The sequence below is a fragment of the Denticeps clupeoides genome, chromosome 10 (assembly GCF_900700375.1).
Source record: "Denticeps clupeoides chromosome 10, fDenClu1.1, whole genome shotgun sequence".
NCBI classification, from domain to species: Eukaryota; Metazoa; Chordata; class Actinopteri; order Clupeiformes; family Denticipitidae; genus Denticeps; species Denticeps clupeoides.
The window spans coordinates 14,097,218-14,124,929 of NC_041716.1; the positions used below are offsets into that span (position 1 = coordinate 14,097,218).

Sequence of the window (27,712 nt, forward strand, 5' to 3'; positions counted from 1 at the left end):
AAATGTTCCCTTTTAACGAATTCGAGGTTCCACAAGGCATGTCGGCATCTCATGCGAGAAACTAGTCACTAACTAGTCATAACTTGTGTGTTACCACAATTGATAAATGGCGTACAGTCATATAAATAACATTATTACCTCGTGCTTAGGATTCAGCCTACACGAGTCAGTGCTGACACCGCGCCGTATTCTGGTCTTTTCGTGGCAGGGTTGGGTTGGTTTTTGATGGGTCCTGTCTTCTTCAGATGGTGTGTTTATCTGTCTAGCACAAGATGGTGAATCTGATTGTCAATAAATAGCTCTGTTGGTTTTAATGTAATAGTATTTCACATTTCTTCGCACTTTTCTTTCCGTTAATAATAAAACGAGAAAGAGATGCCTCAACTCTGGCCAGACTTACTGACAGGAGGTGGAAGAACTAGAGGAACTGTTCTAGGTACTCCACTGGATGGATCGACACCGTTTTATTTATTGATGGGACGCCAGCTGCCTAGGACATCTCCAGATATCTTACGATCTTCTGCACTTTCATCCTTTTCTGCTCACCAGGACGCTACTACCCCCAATCCCACCTCAAAAAAAGCCACAATTGGGTTCTTCACACACAGGCACTTAACAATATTTACCATTAGAGGCAAACGCCCTTTTTTATGGATTTTAATCGTGTTCTCTGTCGGCCCACTAAATCTACCTCGAGTCGATCCTCAGCGGCCTTTTCCACCATAATTCATCGTAATATAATTGCTCCCATCTGCGTCCCGCCCTCGTTGTCTAGTACACTGACCACAATAATGCGGCGTGTCTCCACTGTTTGTTCGCCCTCTTATCCAGCAGAGGAATGGATTTTATGGCTGGAAAGAGCGCCTCGCTTTGTCCCATGAAATGCTTGGTCCCATTCGTGTCGCACCAACCTGGCAGCTCGGGCTGCTGCTCATACTATCCACCTTGTCAGATTTGCTTATGCAAGTTTGCAATTTGGCTTTTCTCAAATTGTGCCGAGAGAGCACTCTAACTGCCATTATAGTCCATTATGAATCCAAATTTGATTGGCGTGGCATGCTTCATCGTTCTTTAGTGCATTAGTGGACATTACTATCGCAGTTGCACGAAATCAGGGTGGTGGTGGCCTAGTGGGTAACACACTGGCCAATGAACCAGAAGTCCCAGGTTCAAATCCCACTTAGTACCATCCTGTCCCTGAGCAAAACACTTAACCCTGAATGTCTCCAGGGTGGGACTGTCCCCTGTCACTACTGATTGTAAGTCGCTCTGGATAAGGGCGTCTGGTAAATGCCGTAAATGTAAATGTTGGCATTCGTACGTAAGTGCAGAAAGAGCGTGCCACACCGGTCCCTTGCACTGAAAAGCCGCGACGCGAAGATTTACACGAACGGGAGCGTCTGCAGACGCGCAGTCGGCGTCCCGCGGATCGATGGAGGTGACAAGTCGATGCGCCGCCCGGGCAAAGTGCGTGTCGGCTGCTGGGCGGCGCTTCGTCGCCCGGGAGCGTCACGACGGGAGCTGGGCGTGTTCTGGCGGCGCTGGGAGCGGGTCGCTGCGGAGTAGCGGGCGGACTCGGCGGCGGAGAGCGCGTCGCCTTCATCCTTTCTGTCGTTTTTTGTTGTTGTTGTTGTTGTTTTTTTTGTTCTTGGTTTGTTCTTGTTGGGGTTCCCCCCCCCTCCCTCTCGGACCGACAAACCGCCATTATCTCCAGCCCCTCGCCCGGCTCCGTGTCGGTCAGGTGAGTACCGCCGCGTCGTCCCTGTCATGTTCCGTCGCGTCTGCCCCGGGAACCGCCGGCGCGTCGCAGAAATCAACTTTCACAACTTTACCGCGAACGGGCCGAGCAGCGACGAAATGGGTCCGGGACGGGCTCCCTCCTGACGGCCGCGTCGAACAGCCGCGAACCCGCTACGACATGTCGGAACGAGAACTTTCTCGCCCGCTCAGCGCTGCAGTTGGCGCATATTACCAGAAAACACGCACACACACACTCGTGTTTAGCCCACGGGTTCCAATGAATCTGTTATTTAACCTTCTTTCTGAAAGCGTGGGTTCGCTTTTCTCCGTGTTCTTCAGATGCACACGGAGGCGATTTCTGAATAGTTGGACGGTGAAGACAGAGTCGTTTCTCAACAGCATAGGTCCAAGTTTTGACACTTCTGGGCCAGTGCGCTCACAGAGCAGCCCTGCCCCTTTTATTCTGTCCTTCTTTTTTTTTTTTTGTAGTTTTTTTTTGGCCCCTGCGGTGCCTGTGACGGCTCTGCGCCTCCTCTGGACGTCTGGGCTGAATTAATGGCCGTGGGTTAAATATAGCAGGGAAAGCCCGGGCACGACCCGCCCGCCCGAGTTAAACATTGAAAGGGCTCCCCTCTCCTGCTCCGTGTCGCCCGGAGAGCCGGAGGTTTTCCTCCAGCCCACGGGGCCTCGGCTGTCCCGGGGGCCCGGCGCAGGTGTGAAGAGCCTGCCGGGCGTCCCAGGAATCTCCTGACCTCGTGTCCGGACAGGAGGGGCTGGGCCGCGTGTCAAAAGAAAAATCCGGTGCTGAATTAAACGTGTGTCGCAGAGAGAGGAGCTCTTGGTTTGTGGAGGTTACTGGTGGTCCAGGAGAACCTTCACGCCGCTCTCTTCCCAAAGCCAACGGGACTGAGTGGTGGTATAATACATGGAAAGGGCCAAGGTCACAGGATCCCTCTCCCGCAGGCTGACGTCCACACCAAAGGAAATATGGTCGAGAGGAAGAGGAATTTCTCATAGCATAAATCACCCTGATGTAACGTAAATCAACCAGTCCGACCTGCTGTTTATTTGTTTAGGTGTGACAGATTACTTTTCCAGAGTTCACTTTTTACAGTGCATTTTATCATTTCATCGCTGTCCTCTCCCGACTAAATCTCAGGGCCACAGATCTGTCAGTCTCTGACGCTTAAGAATCGCTGATATCTCTAGTGAATTTACTCGGCCGCCATATTTTGATCTTCCTGACATCTATTGCTCAGTGAGCATTCGCATAATCCTAATATGGTGTTATTGTGGTGTGGTTATTGCATAATTAGTCATTTGTGCCTCCAGTTGTACTAATACAGTCACTTGCTCCGTAGCGACGTGTAAATCGACTGTATAACTTCTATCCATCTAATATTATGATATTAAAAGTTTATAAGGTCAGTGTTTGTTTAAATGGCTCGTCACGCGCTGAAGGCCCGATGAAATGTCATTTCCATTATTGTGAAGGGATTCATTTGATAAAATAGTTTTTTTTTAAATGGAGCCGTTGGGCCAAATTAATATTTTTGAGGGGCGGCTCACCCAGGAGCTATGCTGGAGTGAAATACAGCGGCGCAACACCGACTTCGGGAGATACGTGTACTTTGAGCTAGTTGCCGAGGCATCGGTGTTATTCACTGGGCGGCATCGTTGAAATGTTTACAGGAGCCGTGCCATTATCCACCGACCAGAAATAATTCGCCGATAGCCGAAGAAACGCGGTGTTCTCGGGGTCGGGGCTCCTGGGTCGAGGCACAGCTCTGGCGAACCCTCGTTCATTTAGTCAGCTGTCCTTCAGGCTCCTTGAAGAACAAGGATCATTAGTGCCGGGTCGTTAGTCGAGGTTTTCTAATTTGCTTGCATTCATTGTAGAGCGCTGAAGAGAGACGCGTGTCATGCACTGCCACTATAATTGCAAGCTGTACCGAGAACGTCTTTTTAAGCTCATCACCGTGTCTGTGTCGACTGGGCCTGCCACAGTCTCACAAAGTCCTCCATTTTGGGGGAAAAAAAATCTCTTTCCGTGCATCTGTCGCTCTCCTCAGAAGTTCAGCAACGTTGCACAGACGCAAACACTGCATGTCTGCAGAGCACCGCCGTGCCTGGAGTGCCTGACTTTGTGTGTGTGTGTGTGTGTGTGTCTTGATTCACTTCCTGTGCTGCAGTCTTCCCTCTACCAGGTGTGTGCATGTGTGTGGTCGTGCACGTGTGTTGTGCACCGCTAGACGAGCCTCTGCTTTCCATAAGTCCTGCCCTCTGTGGGCGTGGGGTGACGGCGTGTCCGGTTGTAAGTGTGAATTCTGCGTGACTCACTTTTGTCTGCAGTTGTCATTCGCCTCTGTTCAGAAAGGGACTGTCAGCACTGGCCGCACCACACAATGGTTCTCACAGCTGTTTTTCAGGAGCCTTTTGCGAAGTGCATGTCCGTTATTCCACTGAGAGGAACACGAGGGCCTGGTTTTCATGGCGCCGCAACAGACGTAGCACGTGAGGAGTGTTCACTAAAATGAACAGATCGGACAGCTTGCTGGTATCTGTGCACTGGAGAAGAGGAACTAACTACCAACCCAACACGACATCTCTGCACCACGTCCGCTGCCAAACCAAACATGTGTCAGTGTTTCTCAAATCAGAGTATCGCCTCCACAAATAATCGCCTGTCCCAGCGGAAAAAGTAGTACTGTAGTAGTACTGTTCATACACTTTATTCTAAACTTATCATTGACTTTCATCCACTATCAATAGTACAGACTCACGGCTGTGAATATTAAGAATCATGCCAGAGGCTTGATTCACCACTAGAGGGAGCTTGAGTACCATCAGTGGTGCCACAGTTTGAGAACCATGGCCATAAGTGAAAGAGTTTGAAGATGTGTGTTCGTATCCAGTACTAGCAAATGAACATAGATCCACTGGTGAAAATGTTACTGCATTAAAATATTGACATGATTGAGCGCTGAATTTTATATTTTCTTAGTATTTAGCATTAATGAAACATACACTTGGGAATCTGAATTAGTCGCATGTTCCATGTCACACGTTTACTGACGATTTGGAGCCTAGAAATAGTGCAGAATGTAATGTACTTTTCCCCTCTCCAATGCTGCGTCATTGTAGTCTTGCACGGGCAAAAGTATATAGGCGAAGCCAGATTATAGATCCGCCCTGACATCAAAGCAGGGGGTTCAAATGGGTCTGAGCAGCATGTCCTGTTACATATATGCAGACACACACACCCACACACACACACAGACCAGGCACAGCTGATGAGTCATGTGCAGGTGGAGCGGAGGAGACGAGGGGGAGACCCGACGCTCAAAACTCTCTCTCTCTCTCTCTCTCTCTCTCTCTCTCAGTTTTGTTTCTGTCTGACTGTATATTATTACTAATTTCCATGTGACGCAGGCATTAACACACTTTTGTGTTTTTTGTTGTTGTTACAATGTAACAAAGACTCAGTTTTCGTCTCTCTTCAGTTTGTATGTGTTGTGGTGCAACAACCACAATATGTTGTTTCGGAGTGACACACTTCGAGGACATTGTTATTACCAGTAACCAGCACCGCTGTTCACTGTGCTGTCAGTCACCAGTGACAGAGTGCTGAAGAAGCGAGGCGGTTGCACTGCAAAATCTCCCCGCAGCGCCTGCGGGAGCCCGTTTCTTAACCCTCCTCCGCATGCCGCCATACCTGACGTAACTTGCACTCTGAGCAACGGATTAAGACGCGGTGATGTGTGTGGGAGAGGGCAAAGAATGGCGCGAACAAAGTGTGCAGCCTGCATGTGAGGCGGGGAAGAGGGCGGTCGGGGCTCTGCGAGCCTCTGATGAAAGAGCGAGTTTCCTGGACACGAGGTGTGGGTGAGGCAGCAGCCTCCACAAGCAGGCCGTCTGACTTCTGAGAAGAGCCGCTGAGTTTTACTCATAACACATTCACCGCTGCGCACTGCACACGTAGCACAAACGCTGATCTCTTTACACTGAACGTCTTCTTGGGTGGAGAAGTGAGTAAAGTCCTCTGGGGAATGAGCCACAAGATAACAAAGCGTGGATATAAAAATCGACACATTTACAAAATATAACCAGTGTGAGTACGTGTGCACACCCTTCAACTAACACTTTGCCTCACCCAAAAAAAGGCTTTGTTGGGTTAACTCAATTATGACACCTATTTCCACACATTTGAATTATGCTATTTGAAACTAAGGCAGGCATATAGAAGGGTCCTTTTTGTCTGCCTTAGTTTCAGATAATTCAAATGTGTGGAAATAGGTGTTAGAATTGAATTAAGTTAACCCAACAAATCATTTTTCATGAGTGTGAAGCACCTTTTGATTTAATTACAGCATTCAGTCTTCTTGAGAAGGATTCTATAAGCGTGGCACATTTTGTTCATGTATCCTCCTCTCTTTTAGTGTTCACCGTACTGGACCGACATGTGGTGTTGTCTGGAACAAAAATGCAGTACTGGTAGACGGCACCAAATAGGATATTTAGTGTTTTGCATTGTGTTGTTTTTCCTTGAAATGCATATATGTTATATATTCTGCACACACTTGTGTACTCTTTGGGGTTGAGAGTTTCCTTGTTATATGTTAATATGGTCTTTGATGGTGTAGAGACATGTAGTAGGTGCGCTGTAATGTAAAGGCTGAACTGTTCATGTGCCCATTAGGTTAAGATCTTGCTTGATAAATGACATGTCTAGCGAAGGCCTAGTGAAAATCTGTGTGTGTATGGGTGCCTTATACAAGCGCAGGTCTGTGTGAAGTTCTAGTAAACTGCTGCCAGGCTGATTGCAGTATTGTTCTGGTAGGCAGTGATTTTCGCTCTGCTTTTGTCAAAGAGCTGCATGTAAATATCAGATCAGGAAGCAGAGAATCAGATTACTGCACTCAGCAGCCCTCAGCATCAGTGCGGAAATGGAGAAAGAAAGTAGACATCAGGCAGTCATCAGGAAGCTCTTTCTCTCCCCCAGACACTTAAAGGGTAAAATGTGTCTTTAAGAAATGTCAGAACTGCAGAAAGTGGTCATGCTTTACTTACCGGATAAAGTGGCTGCAGAAAAAACTTACAAAAAAAACTTTTGGAGATATTGATGCCATGTGCGCACCTGGAGGTTTCCTCGGCAGAGCGCAGCGGAGGGTAAAAGCAAGAAAATGGAAGCCCCCCCACCCCCCACTCATTTGTTCAACTTTCCACCAATCGCCCTCCCACTCTGCCCCACACGGCATCGGCCACATAAACATGGCTGCTAGGCAACAGCGCTAACCTTTTGAGGGAATTAACCAGAGCCAGAGCGACCCTTTGTTAACGCTGAACACCAAATCCAGCACTCACATCACATGGGCAGGAGTGGGTGGTTTAGTCATCTCTGCTTCCAGTTCTCTCACCATGTTGTTTCCCCGAATGAATCTCTTCCCACTATTCATCTTTGCAAAATGCTTCATCAGAGGTATTATACTGTCAAAGCTCCAGAAATATATCCAAAAAAACATCACAGATTTAGAAAAGTAGGGTAGTCCACATACCTAATTAGAAATCAGCATTTGCATGTTTTTTTTAATTAAGTGATTGGCCCAGAATGTGGGTTGAGTCAGGGTGGATGGGTGGATGGATGTGTGGAACGAAAGCTGTGCCACGTACATCCGTTTCTCACATCGCAGATCACAGCCAGTGTTCAGTGTGCACATGCTTCAGGGGGACGTCTGCTTCTGCTATCTCCATCTGCTCCCAACCTGGGTCCCACGCCAGTGGTCCCTGGTCTCCGGTCCCATTGGTGAAGTCCCAGCGCTTCAGACACGAAGCCTGTTCTAACATGAACGCTATGGCCTGATTATGCAAGATCGTCAAATGAGATTTAAAAAATATTTCCACCAGTTCATACACTTTAAATAAAATAAAGGGAACAGTTAAACAGCACAATGAAACACCTTCACACTTCTGTGAAAACAAACTGTCCATTAGATTGACAATAAATTTCAGTATGCTGGTTGTACAAATGGAATAGACAACAGGTGGAAATTACAGGCAATTAGCAAGACGTCCCCAATAAAGGCGTGGTCCTGCAGGTGGGGACCACAGACCACTTCTCAGTTCCTATGCGTTCTGGCTGATGTTTTGGTCACTTTTGAATGCTTCACTCTAGTGGCAATATGAGACAGGAGTCTACAACCGAACACAAGTGGCTCAGGTAGTGTAGCTCATCCAGGATGGCACATCAATGCGAGCTGTCGCAAGAAGGTTTGCTGTGTCTGTCTGCATTGTGGAGACAGGAGACAGGCCAGTACATCAGGAGATGTGGAGGAGGCCATAGGAGGGCAACAACCCAGCAGCAGAACTGCTACATCTGTCTTAATGCAAGGAGGAACAGGAGGAGCACCGCCAGAGCCCTGCAAAATGACCTCCAGCAGTCTGTGTCTGATCAAACGGTCAGAAACAGACTCCATAAGGGGGGTATGAGGTCCGACGTCAACAGGTGGGGGTTGGGCTTACAGCCCGACACCGTACAGCTTGTTTGGCAAATTCACCACTTGCGCCCTGTGTTCAGATGAAAGCAGGTTCACAGTGAGACAGACATGAGTATGGAGACTCCGTGGAGAACGTTCTGCTGCCTCCAGCATGACCAGTTTGGCAGTGGATCAGTAATGGTGTGAGGTGGCATTTCTTTGGGGGGCTGCACAGCCCTCCATGTCCTCGTCAGAGGTAGCCTGACTCCCATTAGGTACTGAGATGAGATCCTCAGACACCTTGTGAGTCAACATGCTGGTGCGGTTGGCCCCAGGGTTCCTCCACATGCAAGACAATACTAGACCTCATGTGCCTGGAGTGTGTCAGCAGTTCCTGCAAAACAAAGCCATTGATGCTATGGACTGGTCCGCCCATTCTCCAGACCCTAAATCCAATTTAGCACATCTGGGACATCATGTCTCGCTCCATCCACCAACGCCACGTTGCTCCACAGACTGTTCAGGAGTTGGCAGATGCTTTAGTCCAGGTCTGGGAGGAGAGCTTTCAGGAGACCATCCGCCACCTCTTCAGGAGCACGGCCAGGCGCTGTAGGGAGGCCATACAGGCACATGGAGGCCACACACACTACTGAGCCTCATTTTGACTTGTTTTAAGGACATTACATCAACGTTGGATCAGACTGTAGTGTGTTTTTCCACTTTAATTCTGAGTGTGACTCCAAATCCAGACCTTCATGGGTTGATACATTTGAATTTCATCAATAATTATTGTGTGTTTGTTGTCAGCACATTTAACTATGTAAAGATCAACTATGTTAAGTATTTAATAAGAATATTTCATTCATTCAGATTTAGGATTTCTAATTTTGTAAAGTCTTTATTTTTTTTAGCATTCTAGTATGTATCATAGTCTATGTCATGATCCGGTCCCGCAGGGGCAACTCCGGGTCCGGGATTTGGACAAGAGTTTCATGTTGGTCCTGTGGAATTAAATTTACATTTACATTTACAGCATTTATCAGACGCCCTTACCCAGAGAGACTTACAATCAGTAGTTACAGGGACAGTCCCCCTGGAGCAACTGAGGGTTTAGTGTCTTGCTCAAGGACACAATGGTAGTAAGTGGGATTTGAACCTGGGTCTTTTGGTTACCCACTAGGCTCCCACCACTCTTATGTTTCTTGATTGTTTTCACCTGTATATGATTTTATAAAGCTGCCCTGTCTGTTTGATGTCGGGTCATTGTTACTTGATGTCTCCCCTGTCCTGTTTACCATGTATTTAAACCCTGTTTCGTGACACGATGCATATGCGTCCTTCTTCCTCGCCATGTCCAGCCATCGTTCCAGATCTACTGCCTTGCCATGTCAAACCAACATGACAGAATGACCTAACCCGAGTTGGATCAGCCTGTAGTGTGTTTTTCCACTTGAATTTTGAGTGTGACTCCAAATCAAACTTTATATGACTACAGTCGTGGCCAAAAGATTTAGTTTGATGCTTCCGTTCTTTTTTTCTACTACTACAGAATGTTATGAAGATGATGATCTGATGAATTGCAAAGTCTCTCTTTGCCATGAAAATGAACTTAATCCCAAAGTAACACATTTCCACTGCATTCCAGCCCTGCCACAAGATGACCTGCTTAGATCATTTCAGTGATCCTCATGATAACACAAGGCTAGAGATCCTTCTGTCATGCTGATTGAGTTAGAATAGAAGACTGGATGCTTTAAAAGGAGAGTGATGCTTGAAATCACTGTTCTTCCTCTGTTAACCATCGTTACCTGCAAGGAAACACGTGCAGACATCATTGTGTTGCATAAAAATGGCTTCACAGGCAAGAATATTACTGCTACTAAGATTGCACCTAAATCAAGCATTTATCAGACCATCAAAAACTTCAGCATGTAGAAGAAAGTCCAGCAAAGCGCCAGGACCGTGTTCTAAAGATGATTCAGCTGTGGGATCACAGTACCACCAGTGCAGAGCTTGCTCAGGAATTGCAGCAGGCAGGTGTGAGGGCATCTACACACAGAGTGAGGCAAAGAATTTTGGAGGATGGCCTGAAGAAGGGCAGCAAAGAAGCCGCTTCTCTCCAAGAAAAACATCAAGGACAGACTGATATTCTGCAAAAAGTACAGGGATTGGACTGCTGAGGACTGGGGTAAAGACATTTTCTCTGATGAAGCCCCACTTCTGATAGATTGTCCGGGATTGCTGCTGCCATAGTTGCTACACTGTTAATAGATGTTGTGCACTATTCTTGATTTTGCACAAAATCACGAGGCTTGTTCACTTGTGTAAGGTAATGCAAGGCATTATCAGGAAATAAAAACATGTATCAAACAAGACAGAACTGCTTGGTAGTTATCTGTATCTTGAAGATAACTGACTACCCATTTTGTTGGTGTTTTTTTGGTTAAATATACCCATACTTGTCAATATTCCCAATGCACAAACATCATTAAATATCGTGTTTCATTGTAATTTTATCTATTAATTTAAGTTACCATACACTATCGACTATCAGATGGTGGTTAATTAAATCTATCATTAGAAAAGAAAATTCTTGATCAATGTAACCTTGAACAAAGAGTTAGTGCTGTGTGTGTGTTCATGTGCACAAGCACCGGCGGTTAGAGGCGTTAAAGTTATGCATTTATTTGAGCTTTTTTACCCCCAACATCCTTGCTAAACATATTGCAGAAGTAAGTTAACAGGAAGCTGTACATCAGACCTTAAACCACATGCTGCCATTTTTGTCATTATGTAATATGGATAAAACTGTTATTAGTATTAACTCAGGAATGGTCACCCAAGGCGGTTTTCCTATGAAACAGGATTAGTAAAAAAATGTAACACCTCCAGGTGCATCATGTCGGACCGTAGTGAGGTGGAGAGGAAAGTCCTGAGCCCGGTGGACTTCATCCAGCTGCAGCAGTACATGGACTGTGAGTAAACAACACTTACACATACAGGTCAGGCATATCAATGTTATTACTTTCCATTCAACTCATGCATATAAAAACCTTGATTATGGTATGGAGTTAGCAAAAAAAAATTAGAGTGAAACATTTCTCTATAACTAGAAAATCAAACAAGGAAATTATAGTTTTGATGTAGTATTTTTGGAAAACTTCACACAGTGTCCTGCATTTGGGCAGTGATTTAGTGCTCATTTGCCTGCTCCTCTGGGCTCTGGCTGATTTTCAATGGAAATCAGAACATGAGACAGAGAGCGCCTGGCTCTCTCATGCTGTTGAGGTTGGTGCGGTGTCTGATTCATGCCAGTGGTGGCTCTGACCAAAACAGATTCCACGATGTCTGTGCGCCACTCAAGTTGGTATCTGTTCAAATGTAAAACTTCTTTAAAATTAGCAACACATCATAGCCAAAGGTACAGACAGTGCCTAGGCTGTGATTCAGACTGTTTGTTATTCTGCGGGGGATGCAATTTCTCTCTCGCTCTCTCTCTCTTTTAGATTGCAGCCTGAAGGTGAAAGATGTGCTGAGGGAGTTTGATACAGATGGCAGCCTGGCGCGCCACAGACATAAAGAGGTGAGAGCAGAATCCTGACATCGGCCACCTATACAGCCCCAACTCTGGGTGGCTGATGTGCCCTTAAATATGATAGTTGAGTATGATCACATTATAACTGTAAAGTGGCCAGGGAATGGGATCTGTTGCATGTGATTGGTTGTATTCTTACATGTGTTTTTGACAGCAGTGCTGTATCCTGCATGCTGTATATAAATTATTTCAGTAAATCTGATGTAAAGATTGTTTTTTTTATATATTTAAATGATCAGACTTTATGTTTTCATGGCTGTGGTGTATTTGCTTGAGCTGTACCTAAATTGGCTTTGTTCTTTGTGATGGGGTGCTATGTATGAGTGTGTGTGTGTGTGTGTGTGTGTTATGTGAGCTCACTTCTGTGCTGACTGGCTGCTGAGTAAGCTATGCAATACTAATCTCCATGCCCTCCATGCACTATCATGAAGAGCAATTATAATGGAAAAGTGATAGTATCTGTCAAAAATAACAGGTCTTGTTTCTATTTCCATTTAAAATGGTTGTGATTTCATCCCTGTGATACTAAAGTTAGAACTTTACATTATAACTATAAAAGCATGAGCACATTAGCATCAATCTTCGCTGAGAGGTTGATTGTCAGATTCTGGCTCTGTCGTCTCGTGTATGACAGTCCCGGTCCAATAAAGCTGCTGGATGGAGCATCCATTTTTCACCTCGTAGATGTAAGTGACATGTAAGAAGGGGGCGGGGTATCAGGGCGGAGAATACTTGTCTGAATGGTTAAAAATATATATTTTTATAGAGTACAACCACAGTTAGTTTCCAAGGGGATTCATGGGAGTGCCACTCCGATGTGTCTGTTTTCATATCATTCAGCTTTATTGCGTTTTTTTTTTTTGTCAGGCACAACATCACATTTCAAGCTGGTGCCAGAATGACGTTGCTTAGGAACAGCTGGAGCAATTTCAATGCAGCAGCTAAATCTAGACTTTTCTCAGCGAGTATTTGTTATTGTTACAGCCACGATTAAATACTAAAAGGACTGATATTTGTGCTTATTTCATGGGTTTTTTTTGTGTGTGTGCATGTATTGTCTGTCCCTGCAATTAGAAAGTTATTTTATCTTCTCTTCTGTATGTAATTTTTCTGTAATTTTTCAGAAATGTCAAAACACAGAGGACAGGCCAATTTGATCAGTCATGGTGTTAGAAGAGATGGATGTGTTCTCGTTAAGTAAGCTTTGAGTCCATAAATAGCACCATGGAATAATGGCTTAGCTGCACATGTTTGCCTTTTGTGGTCTCCACAAGCTCCTTTTATTTCTGGTTGTAAATAAGTCCTGTAAGGAGGGCTCTGGGACGGAAAATGTTTTCAGGCCTGAGGTCTTTTATAGAAGTGGATCAGCTGTAGGACGCAGTGGCTTGGGACTTGGGAGTTTTTAGCAGAAATTCGGGTTTGTGGTTCGCTGCCCTGCTGGGAATTCTGCTTTGCGCCCTTGAGAAAGTCACTCAACTAGAACGGAAATAAACACACCCACACATGCAGACACTGCGGGAACGACTGCGTGTTTCGCCCACACACACACATTTATATACAAACACACACAACGTGGAGCCACGTTGAAGCAGGAATGTTGTAACTCAGCCTGTCCATCTCTCCCAGTGTATAGATGAGGAAGGCTTCAGGCTCTTCCTCAAGACCTACCTGGAAGTGGAGGATTTTCCTGCTGATCTTTGCCAGCGACTCTTCCAGTCCTTCCAGAACTCGGAGCTTAACGGAGATGAAAAAGCCAGTGAGCTCACTGCACCTCTGATGTCTATATACCCACCCACACACTTACACACACACACACACACACACACACAAAGACACACAGAGAGCAGCACACAGTACTCCTGCCCGAATGCTCAGTATGTGCTATTATATATGACATTTTCTACAAATGCATCTTAATTCCAGGAAAGTAGCTAATATATCCAGTTAAGGAGCAGGAAACCATTAAATGTCACATTAGGTAACAAACATGGTTTCGGCCTTTTTTTGATGATTGTGGTGAAGAGGAGGAGGATTGTGATGCCTGTGTAAACTACACACTCGTTCTGTTCTGTCTAAGGGGAGGTGTTTCTAAAGGATGTGTCCTGCTACTTTTCACTGCTGGAGGATGGACAGCCACGTGACAAACTGGAATGTAAGCTGCACGCACGGCCGTCATCACTGTCTCACTTCCCCCCATGTATTTATCGTTTTTCATAGCCAATAATAACACACAAAGCTGAACAGTGATGATCCCACTGGTGTACAAGCTGTGTGCACCATGTATACGCATACACTGTCCAGCCATAACATTACGACCACCTACCTATTATTGAGTAGGTCTATGCTTTGCTGCCAAAACTGTTCCTAACCATGGAGGCATGGACTCCACTAGGCCTCTGAAGGTATGCTGTGGTATCTGGTACCAAGCAGTCGCTAGCTGTTCCTTTCAGGTGGTGCGTTCATGGATTGGACACATTTTTCCACCACATCTCACAGAGGCTTAAATCTTGAAGTCAAGTCAACAACTCAAACTCGTTGTTATGTTCCTCAAACTGTTCTTGAAGCATTTTAGCAGTGTGGCAGGTTTCATTATCATGAGGAATGAGGGCAGTCCCAGCAAGTAACATCATTTCCATTAAGGGGTGAACTTGGTCAGCAACAATGTTTAGTTAAGTGATACATCCCAAAATAACTCCCACATAAATGCAGTAACTTTCACACTGGCCTGCCATCTTTCTATAGAGCATTGCATGTTCACTGGTTTGCAGAATATTGCACAAATTCTGGAATTTTGGAGATGCTATGACTTATTTAGCCACAGTTTAGCTTTCGTCCAAGTCACTAAAATTACTCACTCACTGTCCATAAGCGCTTAGTCCTGTTACTCATGGTCACGTCTGCAGAGCCAATCCTAGTACACTGGGTACCTACAGACAGCTCAGAGTCACCAGAGGAAACCTGCACCAAACACAACATCCAAGGCGGGGTTCAACCTCACAACCTTGGCAGTGTGAGGCCACGTCTCTAACTGCTTGCACCACCATGTGGCTCCACTCAAATTGCATTTGCCCATTTTTTCTGCTTCCAAGGACACAGCTTGCTACCCACTGCCAGGCACCATTTCAAGAAGATAATAAATGTTATTCACTTTATCTCTCAGTGGTTTAAATGTATTGGCTGATCAGTGTACATGTCACACCCACTCCTGGTAACAGCCAGAACAGCCAGAACCCATCTAAACAGACATCCAATATCTCCAATCCACGGGCCCATCAAGAATCCAAGGCAGAATTACTCATTCATTTTTACATTGAGAGTCTGATGACTTTTCTTAAGAATTGTCCCTCTCTAACCCCCTGTCCAGTCGCCTTCAAACTCTATGACAGAGATGGCAATGGACTCCTGGATAGTTCGGTGAGTGAAACATTTCATTCTTCCCCTGCTGAGATGCTGCTGCAGTTAAAATCAGAGCTGTGTGTCGAGTCCTGTGACCTTTGGTGTACAGTAAGATTCTCCTGTCCTGCTGTAGGAAGTTGACCGCATCATTGCGCAGATGATGCATGCTGCCGACTACCTAGGCTGGGATGTGACTGAGCTAAGACCGGTAAGGTCCTGGAACTTCAAAACTGTTTATTTTGACTTTATGTGTACTGCAAAAGTCTCAGTTTACAGCCCCTATTTCTATGTCTTGAATGATCTATTTCTGTTATACAGCCAGATATAGGCTGACGTTATCACTATTTCATGGGTCGTATTACAGTAACTTTAGCTTGCAGCAATGTTGTTTTAAGAAAAGTAAGTGAACATTTATTTATAAAACACAGACACACACACCAAAAGAAGTACATACACTACTTTTGAAGTAAATAAACAAAAATAAAAACATAAAAAGTAGATATAACCACAAAGATTCCCTTACCACACAATTAATTTTTACCTTTTGTCACTTCCATTATCAAGCCAATGCATTGCCATAGTCAAGAACATCTTTTGTACACAGACTCAAATTAAGGATACAAAGTAAATGATTATTATTTGGGATGCTCAGATGTTGCATGTTGGTATTGCATAAATTGCATATGTCTCATACTGCTTCAAATCAGCTCCCCTCTAATTCGTGCACTGCTGAGTGAATTCTCCATCAGTATCAGAATTAATTCTCTCTTGGGACAGGTTCTGAGGGACATGATGACAGCCATTGATGCCGATAGCAACGGCACAGTGACCTTGCAGGAGTGGGTGGAGGGGGGCATGAACAATGTTCCTCTGCTGGTGCTGCTGGGACTGAAGGTCAGCGCTCACACACATAAACACACTCATAAATGTCCAGTGTGTGTGCTTGACAGATGTACTCGTGTTGTACCTGAAGTGTTTCTGCAATCATCTGCTTGTTGGGTCATGCTACACACTAGAAGTTGTTTTCTTCCTGGATTGTACATGCATTCTAAAGGCTACTTTAGCTGGAGCCCAAACTGAGAACCAATTCTCTTCTGCAACTGCATCAGTAATTGGAGGGATGAATTTCATTTTTCTTTTAAATAGACTAAGAGGGTTTGGAGATTTGCTTATTGTGGGAAATGCTGTTAATTGCCCATAGTTTGACAACTTTTGTATACGGTTTGTAGGTAGTATGTGATTGCACAGACAAAACAGGTATCCCAAAGTGAGTGAATTCTGCATCTGCAAAACGATGAGAGACCTGTGATTAGAGTCAAACAGGAAAAGTGGAACCAAGGCCATGACACGCCAAAGGGCACTGGCTGCTCTACTGCCATGCACCATATGTTGGTTTCATGTGTCGGCAGACTCCAGCTGCTGGGAAGGCTGTTGGAGATGTGACCTTATCCTAGTGCCTTTTCATCTTCTGACCAGCTCTGAGAGCAGAAACTGGAATGAGGAAACATTGAGGATGTCTGAGGGTTAGAAGAAAAGAAAAATATCTTTAAGTATTTACTTCTTTAATAGTGTAGCCAAACAGTCTATGACACTGGCTGTTTTATTTACCTGAAAGAGTCTACCATACCAGTAGACTCCAAAGGTACCCAGTGTCTGGTCAATATGAGGAAGCGGTCTTTAATACATTCCAGTATAGGTAACAGCAATGCACATTTTAATAAGCTGACAATAAAACAACTAAATATTATCAAAATGTATTGTCCAAGTCATTATTTATTGACCGAAGATTGCTGATAACATTGTTTTTCATAGTTGTGCATTGATTATAAACTACCAGTCAAAAGTTTGCACTTACTCATTTATGGGTCTTGCATTTTTGGATTTTAGATCAAAACTTAAGTCACAGGACTATGAAATAACACAAAAATAGCAAATGATGCAAGACGTTTAACAATTTATCAAGTGTCTCCAAAGCAGGGAGCTTTTGCTGTGATTGCAGCATTTCACTCTTGGCTTCTCTCTACCACATTAAGTCATATTAATTAGTACAGGGAGTGCAGAATTATTAGGCAAATGAGTATTTTGTCCACATCATCCTCTTCATGCATGTTGTCTTACTCCAAGCTGTATAGGCTCGAAAGCCTACTACCAATTAAGCTTATTAGGTGATGTGCATCTCTGTAATGAGAAGGGGTGTGGTCAAATGACATCAACACCCTATATCTGGTGTGCATAATTATTAGACAACTTCCTTTCCTTTGGCAAAATGGGTCAAAAGAAGGACTTGACAGGCTCAGAAAAGTCAAAAATAGTGAGATATCTTGCAGAGGGATGCAGCACTCTTAAACTTGCCAAGCTTCTGAAGCGTGATCATCGAACAATCAAGCGTTTAATTCAAAATAGTCAACAGGGTTGCAAGAAGCGTGTGGAAAAACCAAGGCGCAAAATAACTGCCCATGAACTGAGAAAAGTCAAGTGTGCAGCTGCCAAGATGCCACTTGCCACCAGTTTGGCCATATTTCAGAGCTGCAACATCACTGGAGTGCCCAAAAGCACAAGATGTGCAATACTCAGAGACATGGCCAAGATAAGAAAGGCTGAAAGACGACCACCACTGAACAAGACACAGAAGCTGAAACGTCAAGACTGGGCCAAGAAATATCTCAAGACTGATTTTTCTAATGTTTTATGGACTGATGAAATGAAAGTGAGTCTTGATGGGCCAGATGGATGGGCCAGTGGCTGGATTGGTAAAGGGCAGAGAGCTCCAGTCCGACTCAGACGCCAGCAAGGTGGAGGTGGGCTGGTATCATCAAAGATGAGCTTGTGGGGCCTTTTCGGGTTGAGGATGGAGTCAAGCTCAACTCCCAGTCCTACTGCCAGTTTCTGGAAAACACCTTCAAGCAGTGGTACAGGAAGAAGTCTGCATCCTTCAAGAAAAATATGATTTTCATGCAGGACAATGCTCCATCACACACGTCCAAGTACTCCACAGCGTGGCTGGCAAGAAAGGGTATAAAAGAAGAAAAACTAATGACATGGCCTCCTTGTTCACCTGATCTGAACCCCATTGAGAACCTGTGGTCCATCATCAAATGTGAGATTTACAAGGAGGGAAAACAGTACACCTCTCTGAACAGTGTCTGGGAGGCTGTGGTTGCTGCTGCACGCAATGTTGATGGTGAACAGATAAAAACACTGACAGAATCCATGGATGGCAGGCTTTTGAGTGTCCTTGCAAAGAAAGGTGGCTATATTGGTCGCTGATTTGTTTTTGTTTTGTTTTTGAATGTCAGAAATGTATATTTGTGAATGTGGAGATGTTATATTGGTTTCACTGGTAAAAATAAATAATTGAAATGGGTATATATTTGTTTTTTGTTAAGTTGCCTAATAATTATGCACAGTAATAGTCACCTGAACACACAGATATCCCCTAAAATAGCTAAAAATAAAAACAAACTAAAAACTACTTCCAAAAACTTTCAGCTTTGATATTAATGAGTTTTTTGGGTTCATAAAGAACTTGGTTGTTGTTCAATAATAAAATTATTCCTCAAAAATACAACTTGCCTAATAATTCTGCACTCCCTGTATATTAGAAAAGTGTACTTGTTGTTAATGGTATGTTAACCAACTATCTGTACATATTCAGATGACTCAGAAGGATGGACAGCACCTGTGGAGGATGAAACACTTCAACAAGCCCGTGTACTGTAATGTGTGCCAGAGCATGCTGCTAGGGCTGCGCAAGCAAGGCCTCTGCTGTACATGTGAGGATTTAAATCAAGTATTGATATCTTTGGATGTATAAAATGTTTGGTCTTGCGGTCAGAGCTTTTTTTGCAATAGATGTTATAATCCCACAAATTTCATCAAGGTATGCATCTGTTGTCTGCAAAGTTTAGTATTATACCATTCACATGATCCAAAGTTACCCACCTGTCATACTATTCTTACATACATATACAGTACAGGCCAAAACTCCACATATGTTCATTCATAGTTTTGATGCCTTCAGTGAGAATCGACCAATGTAAATGGTCATGAAAATAAAGAAAACAAATTGAATGAGAAGGTCCGAACTGTCCTGTACTGTACATTTTACAATATCAGCATTGAGAAAATCTCTTTAAAAATCTCTTCTAAGCAAGAAATAACGGCTATTAAAAATAATAGTCCTGAGACACATCTTTACAGGCAGGTGTTCAGTCTAGTATTGGATGTGATGGTGTATACTGTTTTGTCTTACAAGTCGAATGGATAATACCAACAAATGCAAATTTTGATGGACAGTGAGGCATCCACTGCCTTTACTGAATGAAAACTTTTAACATTAACAGGCTGCAAGTACACAGTCCATGGTCGCTGTGCCAACAAGAACCCTGCTCCCTGTACTCGCACATATGTGAAGTCCAAAAAGGAAACTGGGGTAAAATCCATTTACACAATAATGCACACAGTCCAAATACTAATAGCCATAGCTGTTCATTTGCATGGTTAGTGCTTAAAATATGTGTAAAAACTAGTAATGGACAGATACTTTTCAAATAATACTTTCTTCTTCCCACTCCATGTGATGTGGGAAAATACTCAAGTTATCCAAAGATAATCTGATTGTGTCAGACCATTCTTTAATAATAGTTGTGTGGAATGTTTACCCTATTTATGCACTGTATTAATATAATTTTTAATATACATAATGCATTGTGCATCAATAATCAATAGAAAATCCATTGTAGTAAATCTGAAATTTGTAAATGTGTGTGGGTTTAGGTTGCAGCCCATGACTGGGTCAGTGGTAACTGTGAGTCTGGAAAATGTGACCGGTGCCAGAAGAAGATTAAGAGCTACCAGAGCCTCACAGGGAAGCGCTGTGTGTGGTGCCACACTATGGTGAGAGCCCGACCTGAAAGGTCAATACAGATCCCCACCCTGTGGCCATGATCTGCATCTTATGAGCATCTAAGGGCGGCCAGCCCACCACTTATACTTCCAGTTTACTTGATGCAGCCATACACTCAGAAATACCTAATTTAGTCCTGCTGAGCATCTGATTACTGGACTCACATGCACTAAAATCGGTCCATAGCGCACCGGTTAATGGGCAGCAACTTTCGTACGTTGTGGCAGTGCAGAGAAGATGAACCGTTCAATTTTCAGAATCTAACTTGTATTGAGGGGGTTATAAACTAGGAGAAGCAGATTGGGGCAGATCCTTGGCAGTTCCCTGGCCAGCGTGAATCTTCACATCTTGCAGGCACATAAATTTTAAGGCCCCGGTTTGCTATACAGGAAAAAAACGACCCCTCTGTGCAGGCCGTTCTGTGTAATCACCCGAGAAGAAGAAAACAGAGTGGAATGTTTCAATGCACAGACAAATGTGCTCCATTTGCATTTTGCAAAATTGGTATGGCTGCACAGGAACATGTTTATAGATGGAGCTAATAATTGTGTGTGTGGATGGGTGCTTGTGTTTCAGCGCCATGATGAGTGTGCATCCCAGGAGCCGACAGAGTGTAACTGTGGCCCACTGAGGGACCACATCCTCCCTCCCTGGGCAATTTATCCCATCATCAAGGTACTGCAGGACACCCGATGCCTGTTTTAGTGGTTATGCAATTGTGATATATCTGTATGCACTTTTATGAGGCATCAAATGTTGATCGCAGCAATCATAGAAAATGGAACGCATTGGTGTTGTGGTCCTGAGAAACTATATATTCCATCAGATTATAAAATATTTGCATAGCAAGGGCACACTGTAACTAAATAATGAGCGTAGTCATGGATTAATCCATGTATCTATGTGTATCCAAATACTGATTCTGTTATTTTTTTTCCTTTTTACTAATGGACATGCAGGATTGGCCAAACTGTGTGAAGAATGGCTGCTCTGGCTCAGCTGAAGATGGTGAGCACAACACCACACCTGAGGGACAAGTCTTGCAGGTAACAATCTCATCTGTGCAGCACAGTGGTGTCTTCTCCTACTTGGTTAAAATGGGTATGTGAGAGTGTGTCCATGTATGTACCTGTTTTTTTTTTTTTTGTTGTTATATTTATTTATTTATTTATTCATTCATTCTTTCTGGGCTACACTCCAGTTTTCCTCACAACCTTGACCTGGATATGCGCTTTAGGAAAATTGGATGGATGTGCAGTGATTTACTTTAGGGACTTTGAGTGAACACAGCTCTTCTTTTTCTGGGTGCAGATCTGTCCAGTTCCCAACACACACCCGCTCCTGGTCTTTGTCAACCCGAAGAGTGGAGGGAAACAGGGAGAAAGGTAAATCCTGACAGTAATGACAGCTCAATATACATAAAACATGATATATATATACTCTAAACTTTAGATGTTTAAGGTCATTCCAGTAATCAAATGCAGATGATAGCATAACAAAATAATTTTTTTTCTTTCATCAGGGTCTTGCGTAAATTCCAGTATTTGCTGAATCCACGTCAAGTTTACAATCTATCCAATGGGGGCCCAGGTCCAGGGTAAGGACTCATCTGTGTGTGATGTTAAAAGTGAAGGTAAATGTGTTACATGGCTACCATGAGTATGTTCTTTGTGGAGAGTAAATGTGGAAGTGTGTGGGCTTGTGAATGTCAGGACATTCAGTTGATCAAATTCCTTAAACTGATCTGAACGCTGAGGCAAAAAAAACAAGATCACGATCATTAAAATCTTGAATGTTTTAATGCTAGCTGCATCAATGCCATGTTACCATCACACTATTCACCAGGCTGCAGCAGAGGCGGAACAGTCAGGCGGTGTAAACGGGTGCTGGTACAACACCAAGAGCACAAGATCAAAACAAAACGGATGAAAAGCAACCGCCTGCAGAACATCTGAGATGAAGCTGCCAGGGGCGGTCGAGCCTCAGCTGAACAGATGCTGATTCTGTGAAGACAGAAGAAAGCTCCTAATGAGACTCTACCCTGAGCCTTATTGTAGAGTCAGATATAATGTACCGTCAGATATGCTGTGTTAGTCACATGGGGGATAGCAACTGGGGGGGGCACACAATCCACACAGTGGCAGGTTAAATCATTTAATGTTTCACTAGTAGACCAATGTTCTATATTCCACCCACTCTGTTCCGGGTTTTGGGAACACCCTCTGCACTAATAGTCAATTTCATTTATTCATTTAATTATTTATTTATTTATATTATGTTTAAGGTCAGACTCCCAATTTACTACTGTCGTTTACCTGCATCAATGTATTTGTTTTGTACCTTGACACGCTTTGCACTTAGATAATGAAACCAGGTATTGGATATTATTTTCAGCCTCTCAAGTGCTGGCAGATTTGTTTGTGCAGTAGTAACTATGGACACACTTGTCATATTAAAGCTGGTGCTGGCATTTATGGGTGGACTAAGTGAGCTGCAGTTTCCTTATTGGAAAAAAAACAGGTTCTGTTCATTATATATTTCCAATGGGAAAAAAAAAAGGCTGCACTTGTTAAAAAACTAAAAGGGGTTTCATATCAGAATGGCAAGCAATCTGTCTTTGTATTTGGCAGGTTGTGTTTCTTCAGGGACCTCGCGGACTACAGGATTCTTGTTTGTGGGGGTGATGGAACCGTCGGCTGGATTCTTGATGCTATAGGTGAGAAAATAGGGAAACAGCGTGTGATTTGCAGTGTGACCACGAGGCGGCGCTGCTGCCTACTGCCTGTGTCTTCATTCAGCATTTGTGGTGTCAGCACTTTCTTCACACATTTTTGCATGACTGAGCCTGTAAGAATAACATATAACTGTACTTTGTGGTCTGTTCCTCAGATAAAGCAAATTTGCAGGTACGCCCCCCTGTGGCTGTCCTACCTCTCGGCACAGGAAATGACCTCGCACGCTGCCTGCGATGGGGAGGAGGTTAGCAGAGAGCTTGTGATGAAATACGCATGGAATAGGAGTGTGGAATTTATTTTGAATAAAATCGTTGGTGTTTTTGGTATATGTGTGTAAAAGGCTACGATGGGATGGAGCTGAGTCGTATTTTGAGGGACATCGAGTGCAGCTCGCAGGTGCTAATGGACCGCTGGAAGGTGGAGGTGACAGTGGAGGACAGCCAGGAGAGAGGAGACCCTGTGCCTTATGAGATCATCAACAACTACTTCTCCATCGGAGTGGTGAGTGCAAAATGTACACAGACTTGTACATTTACTACGCTTTTTCAAATGTATAGTTTACAAAGAAGGCAGGTTACTTTATGTATTTTTATTACTTTGTTGACCACTGAATTTTATTATTTGCAAACCAAACCACCTAATGGTGAGTGACACCATTTAGTCATTCTGTGGCAAACTGATTACTGCCATTCTCAGCTTGTTCAAAAGCACACAGAGGTTGCTGGAGTTTGGCTGTAGTAATTTATCATTATGCGATTTACTCAATATATTTGTTTTAAAATTCTCCAGTTCCTTTGAAGTGTCACCAACCCAGGATTACAAGCCATAAAGGGCTCAGTAACATAGATAGATAGATAGATAGACAGACAGACAGACAGACAGACAGACAGACAGACAGACAGACAGACAGACAGACAGACAGATAGATAGATAGATAGATAGATAGATAGATAGATAGATAGATAGATAGATAGATAGATAGATAAAAATATATAATAAAAATGTCAGAATAGGTTTTAAGCTTTGTTAAGCCCATGGTACGTATTTCTCACCTGTGACGGTTTGTGTTGACAGGATGCCTCCATTGCTCATCGATTTCACATGATGAGGGAGAAGCATCCGCAGAAATTCAACAGCAGGTGAGATGTGTGAGACTTGCCCGGTCAGTAACACTGTCTTCTGAGCAGTACTGTCCTCGAAAGCAAGTTCAGCAGCAGCGGCCAGGTAGTCCTTGTTTTTAATGTTTTGGGGGTGACCGTATTGCAGAATGAAGAACAAGCTTTGGTACTTTGAGTTTGCCACTTCTGAGACCATCTCTGCCTCCTGCAAAAAGCTCAAGGAGTGTCTCTCTATCGAGGTGAACAAACGGCCGTCCTCATTCTCATAATCTGTATTTGAAGAATGGTTTTATTGTATTTTCATTGTTCATTACTCGTAAATAATATCATAAATGTTGGTTCTCATAAAAAATGCATTTAAATTAAAAAAAGTGAATAACCTTTCTCTGTACTGTTTATCCTTGGTGCAGTGCTGTGGGTCGCCCCTGGACCTGAGCAGCCTTTCTCTGGAAGGCATCGCTGTCCTCAACATTCCCAGCATGCATGGTGGATCTAACCTTTGGGGCGAACAGAAGAAAGGGGATTCTGCAGGTCCAGCAGAAGATTTGCCAGAGGTCATTGTGGACCCAGATGTGTTAAAAGTTAGCCCACAAGGTGCAGTCATTCTCCCTGAGCCACTATTTTTTCATTTTTGAAATGCTGGGACATGAAATTAGTATCCTAGTGGGTAACACACTCGGCTATGAACCAGAAGACCCGGGTTCAAATCCCACTTACTACCATTGTGTCCCTGAGCAAGACACTTAACCCTAAATTGCTCCAGGGGGACTGTCCCTGTAACTACTGATTGTAAGTCGCTCTGGTTAAGGGCATTGTTTAATTATGCAATAAAGGGTTTAGGTAAATCAATATTTGATCAGTGTTTGACAGGGTTACATTAACAAAATAGCTTGAAGCTAAGATAAACAGTGTTTTTTTCTAACTGGTCTGTATAGTCTGATTCAGTGATGTCTGATGCATATCATATTTGAATATCATCCTATAGGGGTGTCTTGGCTGTGCCACTGTGCTGCTGTATCACTTCCCAATTCTCTCTGGCAGACATAAGTGACAAGCGGTTGGAGGTGGTGGGACTGGAGGGTGCCATAGAGATGGGGCAGATCTACACTGGGCTCAAGACTGCTGTCAGACTAGCCAAGACTTCAGAGATAACCATTCGGTGGGTCAAGGATGAACACAAGGAGTGACATCTCATATAGATAGACGTGTTTATGCATGTGTGTGTGCATATATTTATGCATGCACACATTCATACATATGTATGAATGCAGTGTGTAATGCACACACACACACATACAGACACACAAACCATTATATATATAAACAAGTACATCTGTTAGCTGCTTTTAGACACTGGTTCATTGCCTGTTTTCTCTTCATCAGGACTAAGAAGACCCTGCCAATGCAGATTGATGGAGAGCCCTGGATGCAGCCGCCATGCACGGTGAGCACTTAAGAGCCAGTTCTTCTCATGTCAGTTCTAGTTGTATTTGCTTAATGAACAAGTAATCTGAATCAGTTATTTTAAAAATAAAATGATGAAAAGATCTTTCTTAGACAATATTTAGCAGTGGGTCAGAGAGCCATTGAAGTTCATCTCAAACGCCTGTTCTGAACTGATATCTGTATTAACATATCTCTTTCTTTCAAAAATAATTTATGGGGAAAATTTCAGTTGTAACAAAAAAATTTTGTTCTTGATTTATTTCTCCCTTTTCCTGAGAACTTTTTACTTTGAGATAACTCCAAAGCCCCAGGCCACAGTCATATGGTAGTCATGTGGTTCAGAAATGCATGATGGGAGATTACTGAGTTCAGACTACTGTACAATCTTCTCTCCATGCCCATCATTCCACATATTGCAAAATGATTCATCTTTAACACCTTTGGTCATCTTCTCTGCACTGATTTATTGTTGGTTTCCTATATTTTCCTGTTCTGTAATGCTTGTGAGCTCTAGCATCATTCTGGGGATATTTATCATTTTTTGAATGCTCTTTTGACAATTAAAATGAATTGGTTGTATTGTCTATCATATCCATTTTCCTCTGCACATAGATTCACATCACTCACAAGAACCAAGCCCGAATGCTAATGGCTCCTCAGAGCAAGTCTGGCTTCTTCAACCTCAAGTGAAGGTCCCGTGCCAACAGGACCATTACAGTTTTTACATTATAATGGCATTGAAATCACCTCATTGAATTTTCCCACATGGTATGTCTGAAAGAAAACAAATAAGAGGCCTAACTCGCTGACATATGGGGAAAATACATTTTCCTTCCTAGTTTGTGTGGCCTAAAATGATCCATTCTAAGATACTCGTGGATTTTTAAAGGTCCAGTGTATTAGTTTCATTTAGTGCAACTTATCTGATATTTGGACCACTTTCTTTAAAATAGTGGGAGTTGTTTTAAGGAGTTAATTAATTTTAATAAAATGCGCTTATTAATTTATTTTGAAAAAAAAAAAAAAAGATAATGTGTTTAATAAATGTATGCCGTAAGAATGATTTATCAAATAAACAGGGTGCTCAATTCAGTCAGGTCATTTGCTGCCACATTAGGAAGCAAAATGAACCAATTAAATTGAGCGCTAAATATATATGATTTTTCTCAACAATTCCTTAACTTATAGTGCTGCTGAATATATGTACATTTGAAGTGCACATTAAGATATAAATACATTTTCAGTGGATAATATACCATAAGTGTGTTGATTTTATTGCATTTTCTTTAACAAATGAGGTCTTAGAGTTATACTAGTTTATTAGCTTATAATTACTTACCTTGTATCAGGCGATGAAATGTGCATATATCATGTATAGTTAATCAGTCTCACGTCATTGTGCAACAGACATTTGTACATCTTGGATATCTTCATTGTCACTTAAAAATATTGAAACTGCGTAGATAACATTGCAGAACAGTTTGCAGATCCTCATAACGTGTATATTTCATTTCACTTAAACCAATAAATACGTTTTACTGCCAGTATGTCTGCTACTAATTGTCTCTTTGCTATAGAGTTCCCTCTCACCAAAAATCCTGGATCTCCCTTACCACCAAGTATTTAAAGACATACAGCATGAATTGTGCTTGTGTATCAGCTCCCAGAGCACATATAAACACACACCTGTTAAAGTGCTTATGAAGTCATAATTCTACATTTCCAGGGAGGGTAGAGGGTAGGAGTTGGTGGATGCTTTAGTCCAGGTCTGGGAGGAGATCCCTCAGGAGACCATCCACCACCTCAGGAGCATTCCCAGGCACTGTAGGGAGGTCATACAGGCACGTGGAGACCACACACACTACTGAGCCTCATTTTTACTTGTTTTAAGGACATTACATCAAAGTTGGATCAGACTGTAGTGTTTTCCACTTTAATTCTGAGTTGTTAATTTTGATTTCCATTGATAATTTTTGTGTGATTTTTATATCAGCACATTCAACTATGTAAAGAGAAACATATTTAATAAGAATATGTCATTCATTCAGATCTAGGATGTCTTATTATTGTGTTCCCTTAATTTTTTAACAGTATATATATTATATACAGAAAATACAAAGATTAAAGATAATAGAAGTGTACATAATGTGCAGTTGCAATTCCTGTTCCTGTCCAAGAATGCAGGCTTCTACATATATCATCTGCCAGGGGTTGTGAGGGATCTGTGATTATCTTCCCTGCCCTTTTCCTGGTTCTTGAGAGGAACAGGTCCTGGGAAATGGCGGTACCCAGCAACCTGAAGA

The 27,712-nt window shown here is 43.2% G+C and overlaps 1 protein-coding gene across 1 annotated transcript; it reads left to right on the forward strand.

Annotated features, from left to right (window-relative positions):
• Positions 1 to 1,535: 1,535 nt before the first annotated feature.
• Positions 1,536 to 26,555, forward strand: dgkaa (diacylglycerol kinase, alpha a). The gene is made up of 24 exons (XM_028993233.1): positions 1,536 to 1,741; positions 11,106 to 11,188; positions 11,720 to 11,796; positions 13,435 to 13,564; positions 13,886 to 13,960; positions 15,173 to 15,222; positions 15,338 to 15,412; positions 15,982 to 16,098; positions 18,860 to 18,977; positions 19,548 to 19,636; positions 19,981 to 20,100; positions 20,687 to 20,785; positions 21,070 to 21,156; positions 21,422 to 21,495; positions 21,633 to 21,707; positions 22,741 to 22,826; positions 23,000 to 23,089; positions 23,186 to 23,346; positions 23,920 to 23,984; positions 24,112 to 24,202; positions 24,374 to 24,557; positions 25,005 to 25,122; positions 25,347 to 25,407; positions 26,022 to 26,555. Exons 2-24 carry the CDS (start codon positions 11,113 to 11,115, stop codon positions 26,097 to 26,099), a joined length of 2,196 nt encoding a protein of 731 aa, XP_028849066.1. The 5' UTR covers positions 1,536 to 1,741; positions 11,106 to 11,112; the 3' UTR covers positions 26,100 to 26,555.
• The last annotated feature ends 1,157 nt before the right edge of the window (positions 26,556 to 27,712 follow it).